This window comes from Camelus ferus, chromosome 1 (assembly GCF_009834535.1).
Source record: "Camelus ferus isolate YT-003-E chromosome 1, BCGSAC_Cfer_1.0, whole genome shotgun sequence".
Taxonomy (NCBI): Eukaryota; Metazoa; Chordata; class Mammalia; order Artiodactyla; family Camelidae; genus Camelus; species Camelus ferus.
The window spans coordinates 74,869,230-74,888,612 of NC_045696.1; the positions used below are offsets into that span (position 1 = coordinate 74,869,230).

General features: G+C 33.6%; 2 protein-coding genes across 4 annotated transcripts in view; one reads left to right on the forward strand and one right to left on the reverse strand.

Moving 5' to 3' along the window:
- GNB4 (G protein subunit beta 4) overlaps positions 1-5,692 on the forward strand; it is a 51,229-nt gene extending 45,537 nt beyond the window's left edge. For all 3 annotated transcript variants that reach the window (XM_032483883.1, XM_032483877.1, XM_032483889.1), the window contains one exon: positions 1,259-5,692. In XM_032483883.1, the coding sequence (XP_032339774.1) occupies positions 1,259-1,365 (107 nt within the window). In that variant the 3' untranslated portion in view covers positions 1,366-5,692. The remainder of the gene's footprint in view (positions 1-1,258) is intronic.
- A 373-nt stretch (positions 5,693-6,065) lies between these two features.
- MFN1 (mitofusin 1) overlaps positions 6,066-19,383 on the reverse strand; it is a 32,007-nt gene continuing 18,689 nt past the window's right edge. Inside the window, exons 10-18 of the mRNA XM_006183772.3 lie at positions 17,305-17,426; positions 15,509-15,635; positions 15,232-15,336; positions 14,831-14,933; positions 14,450-14,679; positions 12,637-12,789; positions 11,649-11,845; positions 10,011-10,145; positions 6,066-8,195 (exon numbers count right to left, since the gene is read on the reverse strand). Of these exons, the coding sequence (XP_006183834.1) occupies positions 8,114-8,195; positions 10,011-10,145; positions 11,649-11,845; positions 12,637-12,789; positions 14,450-14,679; positions 14,831-14,933; positions 15,232-15,336; positions 15,509-15,635; positions 17,305-17,426 (1,254 nt within the window). The 3' untranslated portion in view covers positions 6,066-8,113. The remainder of the gene's footprint in view (positions 8,196-10,010; positions 10,146-11,648; positions 11,846-12,636; positions 12,790-14,449; positions 14,680-14,830; positions 14,934-15,231; positions 15,337-15,508; positions 15,636-17,304; positions 17,427-19,383) is intronic.

Sequence of the window (19,383 nt, forward strand, 5' to 3'; positions counted from 1 at the left end):
CCTCGGTGTCCAGTGCGTTTATATCCTTTCCCTTTTAAACTCCTGTACGGTTGTTGAATTTTCTGAGGGACCAGAGCAGTATTATTACCAGGAATAATTTTCTACAACCTGTCTGAAGAGACTGCCGAAAAGTTCACAGTTGAGCATTTTGCAAGTGGATTTTTAGACATACTCAGTTATCCAAATCCAATGACTTTTTTGAGGTATTAGGTGTTTTGCCTGGATTGAATCAATTAGTATCTATAACAAAATAAAAAAGTGTTTGTTTTCCGTATTTTTTAGCATATGCTTGAGTTTTAGTTTTGCTTTGTTACGGCTGGTTGGTATCACGTTGGCTCACCTTGATACTTTCACCTTAAAGCTGAACAGTGACTCGTGAATTGCTAATTCATTATCCTTTCCAATGTGACTTGGAGTATTGAGCCACAATGTTCATTTTTTGTTATTTTAACCCATAATGGTAAAAAATTTGCCTATTGCCAAACATTGCCATACTACAGAGAAAATTAAGTTAGGCAAGATGAACTTCTGTTCCTGCGACTGGGTGAAATGCTATGCTTCATTATAAAGATAATGCAAATTCCAACACAGTATATTAAAGAAAAAATTCTTATTGAGAATTTAATATTCTAATTTTTCTTTTAAATCTTTGCATTTCTCATTTTCCTAACAAATATTTGAGAATATTTCATTTTCTCCTGGGTGGTGATCAGTATATCACATGAGTTTAACATACAAAAGAAACTGAAACTGGATGAGTTTGATGGTTTCAGAAAGTTATGGCCAGAACATTCCAGTGTTTGGTGGCTAAAAGAGTAAAGTAAATAAATTATGTTGATATTTTTGGAAGTGGTGGTGTAAGACAGCTTCATTCTTATGTTTTTGTTGTTCTGGTGGTCAAAGTTTATTGAACTTCATTTAAAATTTCGCTTTTGCTGAAAATAGAATAGCTTATTGACAAAATTTAGTGTCAATCAGAGATGTAAAATAAAAGTCTACATATATTTTCCTAGATATAAAAAGGCATAATTATAATTTTTCAAAAATGAAAAACACAATTTGAAGCACATGTCACAGATATTCATGTAGTACCAAGACTTTCATTTCGTGTACATGCCCAGCTTACCCCTGGCGCTCAGTCTCTCAGCTCAGAGGAACTTGTTAGCTTCTTAGTACCCTCCAGGGTATTTGATGCATACACTTACTTCATTCTAAAACTTGCCCACTGCTGACTTGTTACTGAACTCTTGTTTTTCAGGTGTTCTTGCTGGTCATGACAACCGTGTCAGCTGTTTAGGTGTAACTGATGATGGCATGGCTGTGGCAACAGGGTCTTGGGACAGTTTTCTTAGAATCTGGAATTAACAGTGCATAACAGATTTTCTGTTCTCCACCGATATCTGGAGAAATCCGTACTACAGCCTATAGCTGTGAAAAAAGAATTTACCTTATATTTGCAGGTGAAGATTTTTCTATTGAGATTATTATATACAAAAAAAGAAGCTTTCAAGTAAACTACAATACAAAAAAAAGGTGAAAAAAATAAGGTAAAGGTGCTTGCTAAGATCAGAAGGACCAGTGTATTAGAGAAGTTGAGCTAACTTAACCTTGAATTTTTGCTCGTACTCAGTCTATTTGTGTAGAACAGAATGTATACACTATAGCAGCCTGTCATGTTTGATTGTATGTATGTGTTGCATTTTTAAAGAACTATATTTTTAACTTTGTATACATAAGATTAAGTGTCACATTTTTGAGTTTTGTAATGGAGGAACCAGGCACAGGAATAGATGAAGTGATACCGTAGGTGTGTGTACTGATGTTGGAAGAAAGTCTCTTTGAACTCCGTTCTTTCTTTCTGATCTGAAAGAAATCCTGGTCACTACTGGTTAAGAATGCTGATAGGCCTAGGTACCGCGGAGGGGAGTCCTTCTGATTATCATTAGTTTCTAGTACATCGTTTGCCATCTTATCAATTGAAGTAAGTGCTCATATTCGGTCCTTTGAAGGGGACATAATCATAAGGAAGGCCAGGGAATAGAGCTCTCACTCTGAAATTTTAGACATACATAAGAAACTTGTATTATGTTAATAGGTAGATAGCAGTAATCACATATAAATGTAGGCATTTTAAAAAGCTGGTTAGGATCAAATGACACTTTAGGTAGCATTCTAAATAGTTGGGCTTTCCTATTGATTTCATATTCTAGAACTGAGTTATAGAGTGCCCTCCCTGTTTCAGAAGATTGATAAACATTTGGATTGTCCTTGCATCTGAAGAATTTCCCCCGCAATGTTCTCCATCAGTATTCATCTAGACAGGAAATACAATGTAACAGCATTACATTTTTGAAAGAAGTGTAAAAGCTAACCAATCACTAGACATGACGAGTTATCATTGTAACAAGGTTGCTTTTTATGAATTTATGTTCACATAATACAAAATCTGAATTGATGGAAACTATCTGTGCCTTCAAAAACTTAAAAAGGAAACATTCAAGTTTTTTGATCTTAATATTTCTTTCCTTTGCACAAAATATTGGTTTCTAAGTGGTTTTGCTTCAAAGAAAATCTAAAGTGAGCCCCGCTTTAAAGCAAAAAGAAAATTCTAAGAGCAGTTCTTCAAGGAGCCAGAGGAAAATACTAATAAGCAGTTCCTCTCCTTGTCAATGATACAATAATGTGGCTATTACTAGAGCGTGCCCCCCTGAGCTTAAACAAAGGTACTTTCCCCTTTGGATTTTCTCTACAAATAACCCAAATGATTGACAATAGAAGACTGTTAGTCTTGCCTCATGGTGAAGTCTTGGGGTTTTTCCAATAAAGAAGTGTATTGTGTTTTGTAACTTAGTAAACTGTCAGTTACTGTTGAGATAGGTCTGTTAACTTTTGATCACTTGTAACCCTAACCTAAATACTCCCAAATTTTATTTGTAAATTTTCATTTTTATATTGTGAATGTGCTAATAAGTGCACCAACCTTATTAAGTATAATTAAGTCAGTAACAGTTTTGTGTAGATCAGTTGATACTAAAAGAGAATAAAATGGAAAGAGGATGATTAAGATACAGGACCAAAAAACCCAGACTATTGTAGATAGCAGGCATGAATGTGTATTTATATACAAGACTTCTATGAACTTTTGCTGTTAATGATTATGGACTATTTACATCACTTCATAAAGAGCAGCTCTTTGAGATAAGGTAAGGATATTTTAAAGGAACATACTCATTTCCAGAAATAGGGATGGTTGCCATGTGGTTCAGCAATTTATTCCAAAATCCTGTTCAAGAAAGCACTTCTGCCATGTGCAAGATAGCCTTATAAAGAGTATCTCCTTTACTTTGTTGGTGATTCTAGTAATAAGACACTTTAGCCAGAGAGGCACACAGACAAGTATTCTAGTCTTAAACATGTTAATAAAAATGATTTGATGTTATTAAATTTTTTATAGTTAAAAGGCATTTCCCATAATTAAATATGTACTAGGCAACTGAAAACTGACCACTGTTATAGCTAATTATACATGAATGACTGAATGGTGACCTTATTACCACATTAATTTAGTAGTTAAATCTTTTGTTTTCTAGAGGTATGCGTTCCAGTTGCTAGATATATTTGTTTACTTGTGGTTTTGAGTTCAGCAGATTGACCATTTCTTTTGTGCATAAGACTTCCTGAAATCAGTAAGAGTGTATAATTTATAGAAGTACAGTATAGTTTGAATCTTAGTTTTTCAAAATCTTAATATGCCTGTACATTGTAGTAAGAAATTTGCATCAATATTGTAGTTCTGGTGCCTAATAATTTTTCTTTTTACCTTGTAAGAAAGATTTAAACATAATGTGCCTCAGTAGGTTTACTTATAGATTCTTTATTCACTTCATAAAGAACAGTTTTTAAGATGTTGCAAGAATATCTTAAAGGCACATATTCTTTTCTAAAACAAAGTGGAGGGATTGCCACGTGATTCAGCACATCATCCCATAAACCTGCCCAAGAAAGCACTTCGTGCTGTCAGCAAGGACATTGCTTTCACTCTGATGGAAAGGCTTCATTTTTGGCAGCTATGCTATTAGAGATTTAGACTACATACTCCAAGGTCCTCCCTAGCTCAGATTTTTACAGTTGTGAGTCCATGGTTACAACAGCATGTTGAGTTCCATCTTCAGAGAGGCAAAGATTTAGCTTAATATTTCAAGAGATACTTAACTATCAAGAAATACTTCTCAATTCTCCAATAGAGCCTAGTAGGCAATCTCCTTATTTTAATTTAGAGTCAGCTGAACTGATTAATATTGCATGATGATAGTAAATTAGTCTCCTAGACATAACAGATGTAGATGCTTCTCGAATATGTTAAGTCATTTTAAAGTTAACCTATTGAAAGAGAAATGGAGCTTCTCCAGGTGACAAAATGAAATTTTTATTATTGTTAAAAAAAATACCGTGTCAATATTACATGGCTAATCTCCAACACTTTTGATGTGTTAGATTTAGTAATAAATTAAGACTTTAACTGTTTTAAAAATGAAGATGTTCAGGGAAATTTATGCTTGATTATTGGTGAATGTCTCAGTTTAAATTATAACACAGTTGAACACTTGTGACCTACCTGTTGATGTGTTTAAAGTTAATGGAAACCGATTAAACAATCTCCCAAATGGGCCTATCATTTTAATAATAATGTTCTAAAACCTTTAGGGTATGATTCAGGCTTAAAAACATTTTAAAGTTAAGTGCTATGTTCAGTTTCTAATACCCCTTTTGCCATTGTGAAAAGTGAAATTTTAAATGGTTTCTTACCTCCTGTTAGAATTTTTAAAACACTCACCAGTCAGACTATCTTTCTTGTGAGAAAGGGTAGCACAATGAATAAAATTGGTATTTTAAGTTAGATTAAGTAGAATGTGAAGTACATTTCATAATTAATAATTTTTCTCCCATTTTCAGTTGTCTTAAATTCAGTGCAGTATTTAAAAATGTTGGTTCCAATAGGTACTCATTAAAATGGTGTGTGATTGAATGTCTAAGCTAGCATAGTTTAAAAAAGTAATTTATTAATCAGATTGATGGTACACCTTGTATTTAGCAAATTTGTTTGCATGTTGATAAAATTTCCTGTCTTTTTTCTTAAATCCAATTATTGAGCCTATAAAATAGTTGATTAATGCAGCATATGAAAAACTGGTTATGTGTTTCAACTGGTGTTATATGTGCCTGACAAAATCTTACATCATCCAGTATTTATTTTTTAATAGAACTTCAGTGATATACTTGGTAAATACTTCAAGCCTTTTCTGTCTCTTACACAATGGTGCTCTATCCTATTGTTTTCTCTTTTCCAAGAAGCATCTGAACACTTGCATTTGCGTATTCTTATCCAAAGGCATTGACATCTAAGTGGGTTTTTAAAGTTATCAAAATGTTTTTCTTCACCTAGAATGGTTTCTACACTTGTGGCCAACTGAATCTGAATGTCAGTAGTTTGCAGTTAGACTATGGGAAGGTGAATGTACTAGATTAAAGCTCTTATAAAAAGCTTTCCACCAAACTATGGACTTGTATCATGATTTAGCAGTACTCTTGGATCTTTCCTGCACAGTGATTCCTTCCTTTATGTGTGCAGTAGCTCTGTGAAATAATGTTGCTGTGAATTGATACTGTAATCAATAAAGTGCTTTTAACCAGAGTTCATGTAGCATGTTTTAAGTCAATTTTTAGTAGGATCACTTTTAATTAAGTCCCAGAACTAAACTCCAAGCCCAGTATTTCATGCTCAGCTCTGATTCCTTTATCTAAACACAGGTAATTATTTTGTCATAAAAAATGAATGGGCTGCTGGTAGCAAGGAAGAGACTGGAGTGCCACTGACCTATCCTATAGTACTGTGAATGTTAGCCTACTATTAAAAGGCCACAGATTTTCATTAAAAAGCAAAATTACATCACTCTTTCCCTAAAGCTCCCCCTTAGGATAAAGATGAGCCAGTCTCCCCAAGATAGTTTATATGTCTACCATAAAAATCATTAATAAAAGGTTAAAACTCACTAAATGCCAGTATAAATGCTACATTTACCAACTATCAGGCAAACAAGTTTTATTTTCACCTTGTAAGCTTGCATACTTATAAAATGTAGTGTTGTAAAAAGTTTAAGCTTATACAAAGTTTATAAATAATTCTGCAAACATACATAGCAGACAATCAAGTAAATGTGCAATAACCTTGAACTACATCAGCTGTATAAATCACATCATTTCTTTATAATTCACAGGCTTGGTCATAGGTGTACTTATCTCCTGGTGTAAAGGTTGGGTTTCATTATTTTAGTATCCCATTTCCAACGTTCATACATTTTCGAACTTATCAGGCACAACTGCCTTCAAGCTAGTGATGGAGAACTTTAGTATAAACTTACTCTCCAGAACCACTATTCCAGGAGTTCCCAAACTTTAGCATGTATCAGGATCACCTAGTATTTGATTCAGTAGGTCTGGTGTGAGAAGTTGACAAGTGATACTGTTGATCAAGGAACTAACTTTGAGAACCACCGTGCTACAGTAATGCGGTGACACCAAACCACTATGCTATTTCAAAAGTTCAAGTACTTGCATATATATATTAAGGCCTTGAGCTCATAACCTTAATCAGCCTTACTCAGTCCTAGACATCAGTTTTTTATGTTACAGTTGTTACCTAATCCCACTTCTTAGTGGCTTGTATCATTTTTTGGTTATAAAGCAACATCATTAGCTATAAACCAATATTTGTTTGGATTTGAATATTGCATCATAGTATCTGATGTGCTTAAAAATGTGTTTTTAAAAGGCTTCTATGGCCTAAATAATGTTATTTTCTCTTTAAAATATCCTAAGAAATAGTGTTGCACCTGCTATGAAAAGACCTGGAATATCCACAAGCCTTAAAGGCACAGAAAAGGAAGTAGTCAGTATTAAAAGAAAAAAGCCTGGAACATCCTTCCCTGGAAAAGCAGCACACACTAAAGCACTGTGTCCTCTGGGATTGTGCATTTCTAACTAGCGTGTGGGTTATGTTGATTTGGTGGTCCTCAAAATTACATTTTGTTCAGCAAAGCCCTAGAATGTCAGTTTTAAGTTTCAGTTAGTTTTTAACAGAGAAACAGACACAATTCTTGAACCCCAAAACATTTCATTATGGTACAAAATACAGTCATAATTTTTAACCGTGCCCTGACAAATTCATACAATTCAATAAATATAAAAGCTACCGGGGCAGGGGCGGGGGATGACGACAATCCAGCAGTATCCTTGGCAAGCACCTTCTGAGGAACACTGTTAAACATACATGACTGTCATGTAACCACCCAAAATTCAGACCTTCCATATCTTTGGCTATTTTTATCACTTCAAACTTGACTTCTAAAACTGAGATAGAAAGTGTTCTTTACTGGAATCAGAGTTGAGGCTGAAATGTTTCTTTAGAAACAGGTGAGCAAACTTAGACCCAGATACTTTTATAAGAGACTATTTGTAATAACAAACCTGAATACTGTTTTGTATCAGTTTTAATGGGAATAAAAGGAGTAAAAACAGCATTATGTATTAGTGGTTTACATACCTGCTGGGATGGCAAAAGTGATTGTAACCTGCATAAATAATACACTCAAGAACATTCCACACTCCCTTGTGGTTAGAGCAATGCAGTTTATAAAACAAGAAGGTGACTATTCCCATTCAAGTAGGCATCAAAAATTAGTTTTGAGAAAGAAGATGAAAAGAGCATTCTCTAACTCCTGGATGCCAGGAAGCAGAGTTTTTCAGAATCAAAAACAAAGAGAGCCCTAATTAAGAGCAGGGCCCCACCCCTCAGGGGTCACAGAGTTGGTTCTTTTGCTATTAACGAATTCATTATTGTCACACAAAGGATCTTTCTTTACCCAAAATTAAAACTAAAGAGACATCATAACATTCTTCAGAAATGCAAACACCCTGAGATAGATCAATACCAGAATCTACTCAAGGATTTGCTACTTAGATACAGTTAGTATAATTCATAAAGTCACTTCATAAAAATAACTGCCCCAACCTTACAAGCTCCATTTTCTCCTATGATGATTACCAAGGCAATCTCTTAAGATTCTTCTTCATTGCTTGAATGTAGAAACTGCTTAGTAAAATTCTCCAACTCATTTTCAAGTTGAACAGCTTTATTTCTAATTAAAAACAAAACAATCTAATTATCATAAAGATCAGTGGGAAAAAAATGCATCCTATTCAAATCTTAAAAAAAAAACCACTAGGCGGCTGTTGCTACATTTATCTGAACTCAGATTATTAACCCTTTTTAAAGCACTTATTATATGTGCTACTATAACTTTGCAATAAACACAGAATCCAATGTCCAGGACTTTAAAAAAAAAGGTATACTGAGATAAAAGACAAAATCTTTAACAAGAATGAAAAGCTTATGAGACAGTGGAGTCGTATCACCTTACATAGGCGTTATATCCTAAGTCACATGGATTCCCTTTAAGTTAAGCATTTTATGTATACATGAAGTAGCTGGCAGATGTCAAAGGACCATGGTGGACCAAAAAAAAATGTTTTTTAATATTAGAACTGTACTTGATGGAGCCAAATGCCCATAACAAGAGAGGGGGAAAAAGAATGAAAACACACAGGGCAAAACAGGTTTGTGTCTTCCATACAATGCCAGGGCACGCGCGCGCGCACACACACACACACACTCTCTCTCTCTCGAATGATTTTTTTTTTCTTGGTCTTCTTTCATTGCTACGTGTGTACGGTCAAGGTCATATAAGTTAAATGTACATGTGAACACCACTGTATTTCTTCAGGTAACTCTAAAGCATTAGTTAACTTCTATCTGAATGGCTAAGCCTAATTTAGTAATAACGGAAAGTCCAAGTACTGTTAATATTCTAAATTTTCCTGTTAGGAAAAGAATTAGCAGATCAAAAATATTATTTATTCAAGTCAGTCTGGCCAAAATCTGAAAGCTATGTAAGTGCCAATAATCTATTTTATCATTTGCTTCTTTAACTACAAGGTGAAAAAGTATTTAAAAAGTATACTTAAGTTAAAAAAAAATTTCTACTGGGTATAGTTTCATCAAATTTGAAAGGCTTTATTTGGAGTGATCTAACTTAAAATAGGAGCGATGGAATATAGGAAATTCACTTGGGTGTGTGTCTGTGCATGTGAAGGGAGACTGGGGTTGAAGTGACAGGCAGTCAGTTACCTTTTCCAGACACTCTGAAACAGGTACCAAGAGAAGATGGCTGCCAATCAGATTAAGATACCATAGGTAAATGCTATCACAGGTGTTCTAAATATATGTCTTAAAATCCAGTTCACAAGGACAGCCTCTCCAATTTGCAGACACTGGACACTGTTTTTATACAGGCAATTTTATGGAGCATGTGTCCTGGCAACTAGCAGCAGGGAACAAATGATGTTTAATGATTCTCCTAGATTTGTAGGTGAGCCAGCCAATGGGTAATAAAGCTGAAAGTTAAGAACTGCCAAGAAGTATAGACCTGGTGATGACACTTCTGGTCTTGTTCCCCCACCAGACTCCAAAGAATCCATGACAAGTCATATTAAACCAGAATTCCACATTATATTAGGGTATCTTGTTTACTTTTGTTGCTTCAAATTTAAGTGTACCTAACAGTCTCCAGTGAGAACAGAAGTTACACGTCTTGGATATATAGGACTGAAAACTCATACGTTTAATTACAGAACTTCTGCTCTGAAAAGGCACTAATGTAGCTTAACAGAAAGCTTTAAGTGTAATCTAAAAAATTCCTTTAAGCTCAGATTTTTCTTGTTGAAATTAGCTTTCATTGAAACTGTAAAACATATGGAATTCAATATGGAAAATTATAATTAAGTCAGTAAAGTCAAAATTTTTTAACACAAATTTGCTAGTGATTTTACATAATTATATTTCAGTAATGAGATAGATAAATGTTCGTATTATTGAGAAAAAAAGGTTCAAATACCTTAAGAGCTTTGCATTGTGTTGTATTTTCTCCAGTTGATCTATTTCTTTGGATAATCTAGCAATTTCTTCTTCTAGATGTCTTTGTGTAATATCAACTTGTTGGCACAGACGAGCAAAAGTGGTTGCCATTTCCCTTAAAATAAAAAACAATTTTATCAGCAGTCATGAATGCCTTTCAAAATGAATACACTTTAATTTAAAGCTTATATAAAAAAGAGATCACAAGTTAAAAAAGTCCCAAAACATTAGGTCAAAGAACACTGCTAAGAATGGTGTGAGGGTCGGTATGACGCTTGTAAGCTTAATTTGATGGTGGCCTCAATTTCATCTGGCCTCAAGACAAATGCTCAACGAGTAATATTACTCTGCCATGTTGCTGTGAATATGAGTAAACTATAAAACAGCAGAGGCTAGATATATTTATTCAGAAGCACAATAAGCCTTACTCTTGTCCCCTGCCTATATAAAAATAAATTACTAAAAAGGAAAAAAAATTTAATGAACTTTGGTGACTCAGTCAAAAATACTTTAAGTTATAGAAACATTTAACCATGTTTCTAGAACCAAGGAGTTATATTTGTGTGCCAGTTAATATATTAACTTTGGCAAATATTACGTTTATATTTTTGCACCTTGGAGCATGCCTGGTAGATGGGTACCTCTGGAATTTAATATAGTGGTCGCAACCCTGTGCCCTCACTGTTACCATTCCCTACAGCTTTAACTAGGTTAGTACAGGCTTTGATCTTGTGTCTGAAACAGTTTAATCTTCCTGCAATTCTTGTCTCAGTCTAAAGCACTTTATATAACACACCACTGCAAAGTTATTTGTTCTAGAGCTAAACGTTAATGGTATCATTCCCAGGATTCCAGTTTTCCAAACCCTAGTCCCAGTGTTAGATTTATGCTCAGACACCCCCCCTCACCCCCACCATAACACATCTGCTACACTGAAACTGTGTCATGTTTCTGAACACATGTCTTTCCCCCTACCTTCTTGCCTTTGGTTTTGGCTGTTTTCTCTGTTCACTCTCTATTCTGCATGTTCAAATCTCATCAGGCTACCTCTCCTCCAGGAAACCTTTATTATCCACTATCCTTCATGATTTAAGATTCTAGAGCCTCACATTATGAAGCTCTCATATTACTTAACACTTCTCATCTTTTATTAAAATTATGTGCATGTTGCTTCTTCCATTAAATTGCAATCATCTTTAGCTCAGAAAACTTTCTAAGTCAGCTCTCAGTAGCATCCTAATACAGAACATTATACACTGATTTGACAAGAGTTCTATATATTTTTACTTAATCAGTGAAACAAATATTTAAGATACATAAAAGAAGAAATTCAGTGGACCCAGGTTATTATAATAAAATTCTCTGTAGAGTTTTTTAAAAAAAATGCCTTTAAACTTATAAATCTGGGCTGTCCCAGTACAAATAAATTACATTCACCTCCATGCATTCTGAGCTCATTTGTTTGATATCATTCTATCTTTTCACTTTGGTGGCAATTACAAAACATCTTCACGTTGCGTTAATTCTTTGAGCTGCACTCTTACTCATGCATTTCTGCATGTAAGTCATACTTCAATAACGCTTTAAAATAAAAACACAGATGAATCTTTCGACTTACTGTTGTACTTGATGGCTGCAGTTGGCGCTCGTGAAGCTTACAATCATCTGCAGTTTTTCAGTTGCATAGCTCACAAACTGCTGTTTAAAGGCTCTCTCCTTGGCACGGGTGGTCCAGGTCAGCCTTTCATAAAGGTACAAAGCTCCATACATACTTAATGAAACAGATATGAGTTTCCAGCCTACAGTTTTCCAAATCTGTAAGATAAATACACAGCTTACTCTGAGAAGGAAAGCCACCACTGGGGAGATGCACGTACTAAAAGGCTTCAGAAAACTCATCAGTTCCCTACAGAGCTCTAAGTCAGACCCATTTTTTAGAAATGTATATTCTTTCTCTGTAAGAAAATATGAAATTATCAGAAATCAAGCTGAAAAGGGGACAGCACATAACTATCAGGCAAGAACTTTTACAACCTGTCAGAAATTTGGTAAGTTGATTCAATGTGTTGCAAAACGGGATGTTAATATTTTTTTAGGTCAAAGGTTTAAAAAAACCCAAACAAGTAAACCTATGCTGTTAATGATAAGAAAAAAAATTCTAAACATAAAAGAACTACCACAAAAAGTATCACCTAATACTTCAAGGCAGATCCCTTTGGTATTCAGAGAAGGCTAGATAAGGGACCTGGATTATTCCTGTTACTTCAATGTACAAGTGTTGTTTCTTTGTGTGCCGTGATATAAAAATAGGAACCATTGTTTAAAAACTTATATTGTGGTAATCATTTCACAATATATACATATATTAAGTCACCTTGTACACCTAAAACTAATACAATGTTATATGTCAATTATATTTTTAAAAATAAATTTGAAAAAGATTTACACTTGTGAAACTCTTAATTCACTAATTTTAACCTACAACTTTTCATGTCATTTTATAGATCCTGAAAACAGAGAGGTAACTACACCTTTCTTCTTCTGATCTAGCAGACAGCTTTGCAAAAATTTCAATTTTAATTACATTAAAAAGCACTGTTTCTTACCACGCCTCCAACAACAATGATGCCCATAGACGTTCTAGATGTAAGAGAAGCTAATCCCGTTATTAAGGTAACCATGAATTCTTCCTGTGATGCATTATCTGGTGTTGCTGGATTAGTAGGAGCAGTAGGAGTAGAAGCTAAAGATCTGGGGAGCTGGTAAGGTTGGGGAGAAAAAGGATTAATTCAATTAAACAACTATAAATGGAATAGTCACATTTACAAAATTCTATTGTATTCTCTTTTAAAATTATAGTAGTAAATCTACAGAAAGAATGACTTCAATTAATGAGTTCACCATAAATATACGAAGAAACTAAAAATGGTCTGAAAATTATCTTCTATGACATGGACCAATGATATCATGAAGAATAATGAATCTTCATAATATACAATGGGTCTACCTGTAACAATATGCCCTCAACTCTTAAGAGTAATTAAAAACAAAAATTTTTCCACACCAAAAACAACATCCTTTAAAAAAAACTGGACTTCAAAATTAAAACACTTACACTTTAAAAATACACGATAAAAAAAAATTAAAAGACAAGCCACAGACTAGAAAAACATACATATTTTGAAATCATATATCTGGTAAAGACCTGTATCTAGAACATATCAAGAACTCCTACAAGTCAGTAAGAAGCCAAATAACTCAATTTAAAAAACGGGCAAATGATCTGAATACACATCTCAGAAAATAAGATACATGAATAAGCACATGAAAGATGTTCAAAATCATTAGTCATTAGGGAAATAAAAATCAAAACTACAATGAGATACAACTTTATATCTGCCAGAGTAAAAAAGACAGACAATAACAAAGTCTTGACAATGTGAAGAAACAGAACCTTAATACGTTGCTAGTGGGAATGTAAAATGGTGCAGCTGCTTTGGAAAAGTTTGGCAGTTCCTCAGAAGGTTAAACATGGAGTTACCATATGGCCTAGCAATTTCACTCCTAGATATATACTCAAGAGAAATGAAAACAGATGTCCACATAAAACCAGTACATGAGTATTAATAACGTCATTATTCATAATAGCCACAAAGTATAAACAACTGAAATGTCCACCAATTGATGAATGGATACGTAAAATGTGTGATCTCCATAATGTAGCATTATTCAGCCATTAAAAAAGGAATGGAGTATTGATATGCTACAATACTGTTGCATCATGCACCATGACAACGAACTCTGAGAACATTATGTTAAAGTGAAAAGTAGCCAGTCACAAAAGGCCACATTTTGTATGATTTCATTGATAGGAAATGTCCCGGAAGAGCAAAAATGATAGCTACAGAAGCCTGACTGGCAGTAGGGTTGGAGGCAGGAATGATAACAGACTGCAAATGGGCATAAGGGTATCGTTTGGGGTGTCAGAAATGTTCTAGAACTGGATTGTGGCAATGGTTTTACAACTCCATAAATTTTCTGAAAAATTACTGAATTGATAAATTCAAAACATTTTTTAAATGCTTATATTTATTCCAACTTACCTGAATTATAGAAACAAAAACTTTTAAGATAAGAAAAAAAAAAAGTTTTAAAAGTGAATGCAGAACAATCTACAACAGTACTGAATGAGAAGTCTGAGATTGGCTTTCTCTTACACATAGTATACCTAATTCAGAAATGGCTCTATATCACAAATACTAGCTCACAAATAAGCAAATCTGACACAGCTAATTCTATAGAGAAAATCACATAAAAAAGGAGACTCAACTGGTAGAATCAGATACATTTCTGCACGGTTCAGCAATATCCACCTAGTAAAACGCCTACTCCAAAAAAAAAGACATGTATATATAATACCTGAAAGATAGGTTCTGATAATCCTAGAAGCACCCGCTGAGCATTTGTAGGGCCCAAGAAACGATGGACAAGGGAAGACCAACCCAGGGAAAAATGAAACACAATATCCTCTTGAAAATCTGAACATAACTTGTGGCAATTTAGGTCATAGCTGAGATCAAATTTCTTGCAAGGAATCAGTGTATGTAGTTTATTCTGTACACCAGCTGGAAGTAATGGCTTCAAATTTTCTAAAAAGAACAAAATTTCATTTTAAGAAACAACAGTATATAATGTTTTACATCTTATAAAATACCTAAAGGATTTTACAGTAAATCTTTCACCAAAAAAAAAAAAAAAAAAAAAAAACTACACACATGAACTTGTAGATATAAAAATTACCAATAATTTCTTGCTGGGATTGAAGCATTGAAGCATTGACTTCATTGGTGCACCGATCAGCCAAATTTCTTCCCATTCCATCTTCTATGTGCTTATTTAATTCCTGTTAACAATGGGTAAATGACCACATTATTTTTTCCCTAGAACATATGCAGATTTTATTAAAAACTTAAAAAAAAAAGTAAACATTTATTGATCTTATTCTTTTCTAAGAGGATAACTTTTCTGTATACTTTACAGTTTATGTTTATTATGAGAGTAAACAGGAGATGTTAATAGTTTAATCGTGTCCTGATGGCCACGTAAAGACTAGAATGGCCAAACCACCAAAGAGTGGAATAAGAGTAAGAATAAGGTAAGGAAACTGTATTTGAATAACATTTAACTACAATTTAACTTACATTTTTATATACTTTCAATACACTTGGAGTAGGATGAAACTCAGAACAAAATTCATCAACCAAAACAGAGAGTCGACAAATTTCATCTGTCATTGCACATGAAACCTAAAAATATTTTAAAAATCAGAATTAAAAACTTTAAAGATTACTGACTGCTCAAAAAATCAAGTTAAAAAAACTTAAAAAAAATTCCTTTAAGGTAACAGATAACATTTTCAATATTATCAAAAATACTCTCATTCCTAGATATTACAGTCACAAAGCTAATGTTACCCACCTTGTTTGCCACCTCCTCTGTAACCTCCCTGATTTTCTTCTTAACATCCAGTGTTAAAAGGTTCATCTGGTTTCGGATAAAGTCCAGTCTATCAATTTGGTCTTCCCTCTCTTCTATTGAATAAACCCTATAATAGTATGAAGAGTCATCATTATCAGGGTATATTAAAGCCCCAAAGAAATTAAGCACACTCACTCACTCACACATGGAATCATCTGTTAGTGTGATCCAAAAGCAACAACAACAAAAAAACCAAACTGTATTTCAACATCTAAAAGGATTCAAATATTTCACTCGTAAGATGTTTCACAGAAGCTTGGATATAAACTGTCTCTCTGCTAATGTGGCACCTGAATCCCACAAAGGATTAATAATGATTCTAAAATCTCCACCCACTTCATAGATATAAACAGTCAAAATAGACCCAACTCAATACTGACTATATTTAATAAACAGGGGCCAGTAAATAGCATCCTGCAAGCCAAATCTAGCCAGCTGCTAATAAAGCTTTCCTCAAATAGAGCCACACTGCATTCCTGTGCCTATTGTGTACATGTATTTGCTCTAAAACCACGGAATTGAGTGGGTGCAAAAAAAACAGCATGGCCCACAAAGCCTAGAGTATTTACTATCTGTTAAAATTTGTCAACTTGGATGATACAGGAGAACAATGGCCTAAAGATTTTAAGATTATCTTTAGCTAAGAGTTCCCAAGACATAATCATACAAACCATCCTCAAATCACATCTTTTTTGTGCCAGATTTATTTCAATGTCCTATATTTTCATAAAAATTAGTGATATTAAGGTCAATCCGGTTGACCAATACTCACTTTAGCTACCATAATAAAGCAACCAAGCTCATAATACAGAAACAGTGCACAGGGCTGGAGATCAGACTCTAGGGTTCTGACCCTTGTGTTTTAACAAATTCTGCAAATTCTCTAATTTTGTACATAATGCATTCCTGCGTCAAAATTAGGCAACAGACTTAGATATGAGTGGAGTTTTGTTCCCAGCAAAATCAAGTACATTTAAAATTCCCAATTTTTATGTCATCTTGGTCTTACTCTTAGATGCTTTGTATCTTTCCTTTCATTGGCTTAAGCCCACTTCGAAGTCCAAATGAGGCTTCACATTGTTTGTCACATAAAACAATATCCTGATCTTTGTTTCAGGTGTATCAAGTTTGTAAGAACTACCCTTTTTTTTTCGATAGTGTTAGTACTTTTGTGTATTTGTTTTCTCCTTTGTAAGATAATATAATGGAATAAAATACTGCAGTACAGTATGACATATAGAGCAGTGTTTACCACATTCACTGGCTGGCAGGCAGTATCACCTTGTTCGTTTACAAGCCAATAAAAAGCCACAACTGGCATAAAAGAGTCATTTCAAGGTTTCAATGTATGCATATATGAAAGATGAGTGATGGGTTGAATGTAAAAAAGAGGATCACCTGTTTTGGAAGTCTTTGAAAAATCCTGCTTGAAGAAGTGGTTCTTCCACTGTTTTAAAGATATTTTAAAGCCACTGAACATTTTAAAATCACAACTCACACACGAGAATACTGAGATCCAGCGAATGTAAATGATGTGTTCAAGGTTGTAGAAGAAATAATTAGTTTCAAATATTCACTTAAAATCATGTAAGTAGGCATCTGCCAAGCCTACAAGGTTGATGTTAGTGTGAAAAGTATTTAATAATGTAACAATTTGAACCGTAGTCTAAGGAATTCTAAGTGTCTAAGGAATTGACACAAAAACATTTTTATTTTGCAATAAAATGAATTCATACCTTTTCTCTGCTGCTGCCACGTTTACTGAATCCATTATGTTTTTCACAGTTTCTAGAATCTGTTTAGCTCTGATAGTGTGCTGTTCAAACTTTGTTTTCACTGCTGACTGCGAGATACACTCCTGCGAGGGCCCAAGCCATAACACATTACTGTAATTCCATCCCAACATTTTCAGGAATTTAAACACAAAAACTTGCTGTTCACATAAGGATAGAAAATAAATGTATGATAAACACAACTTAAAATTGTAAACGTTAAAAAAAATGACAAGGATTCAAAAGTAAAAAGGCTTTAACAGCAAGTTCATATCTTTGTGTAATTTTACACAGTAATGTGCAATGGTTCTTTGACTGTATTACATTTAAAAATAAATAAACAGGGTACTATTTTCAATGTTACAAAACGTTTCCTCATTAGAATTATTAATTTTACTTGGATCACCTTTACTTCTAGTCCATCTACCTTGATTTTTCTCATATTTGCAATCAATAACCTAATAAAGTTCTTAATTGGGCCATGAATTAGAATTCTACATTAAAAATATTAGTTGAATGCTATGATTCACATAAGGTTATTTAAAAAGGACTTCTGTAGATTAAAGCTTGAACAAATTGAAAAATACTCTTTAACAGCAACAACCTAATAGTTCAAATTGTCTATAGAAAAATATCTATAGCTATTTCAAAGATAACCCTACTATTGTCACTGGTCTATACTGTGTGCATACAGGTCAGAAGACCTTATCTCATCTGTTTCACCTTCAAGCTAACTGAAGCTCAAAACTCATTAATAGTTGTACAAATCAGTTAATGTTTCATGACCAGTGTTTTTTTAAACAGAAGAAAATATATTAGAAAGTATCACATATGATGAATGTTTGTGAAATTTTATCTCAATTTCAATATATATGCAAATTACTTGTTATTTAAAACATTTACTGTGATTCACCATTAAAGCTTGCAAAATGATCAAATTAAAATTGGCCTTTCACTTTTTAACAGTCAAATTCTGTACTGATGTAACATCTGGAAGTAACTGCAAGTATTAACAGAAAAATCCTATCTGGTCTTTGAACAATCAAGAAATGTTCATCTGGGTCACAACAATACCTACAATAGATGTTTTCTAGGAGATCATGCTTATCTTCTATGATAAAATTTTTTAAACTTGGAATATGCTCCCAGACTCTCCAATATTTCCATGAATTCATCCTAAACTTTATATACATAACTAGTACAAATTATGGTAATTACACCCTAAAGTATTACTATCCTTTGTCAAAATAAATAGCTTCCAAGCTTTAGAAGGTATTCACTTAATACTCTGGCACTGTATTTGTTATCTTAAAATCATTAGTATATTACGCATTCATTCAATATTCTATTTTTAATCCATTTTGCCTTCACGTCTCTAAAATGATTATTTTGTTCACTTCACTAAGATGGAAGTTTTAAATTCTCCCTTGCCATTTTAGCTGTCACCTTTGGTATTTTGAGGTATAGAAAACAACACAGATTCATTTCTTTAGCTAAAGGGCACATGAGAGTAATTCATTTAGTTAACAGTTTAAAAGCCTTCACTCAGAGCCTATGATTTTTTCTCACTGCATAGCCTCACGTCTGCTCATGACCAAGTCATTTATGCATCATTCAATTATCACTAATCCTGAAGCAAATTAGTGGTAGGAAGTTACAGTATTCCTGCTCTGTACATGCCAAAGCAAAAACCACCAATAACTACATAATATTCAACATTTAAAGTGCAAACTGCTTGTTTTTAAATGTCTAAAAAAAGCTTTGATTTTACTTTAAATAATGGTCTCAAAAATGGCCAAATTAACCTCAACAAAACTATAATAAAAGCATAAAAATGTTTTTAAAAGAAAAAAAGTTAAAGAAAATTTTATGTTCCTCGATGAAGCAGATCTAGATATCAGCAATGAAGACCCCAAATTTGTAGACAACAGCACAGTATTAGAGCTAGACCAGACAAAAAGAAAAGAACTCCAAGGTTATTAGATAATATATGTTACTTCTTGATTCAAAAATACACGATGAACAAATATAAAGAAGAAAACA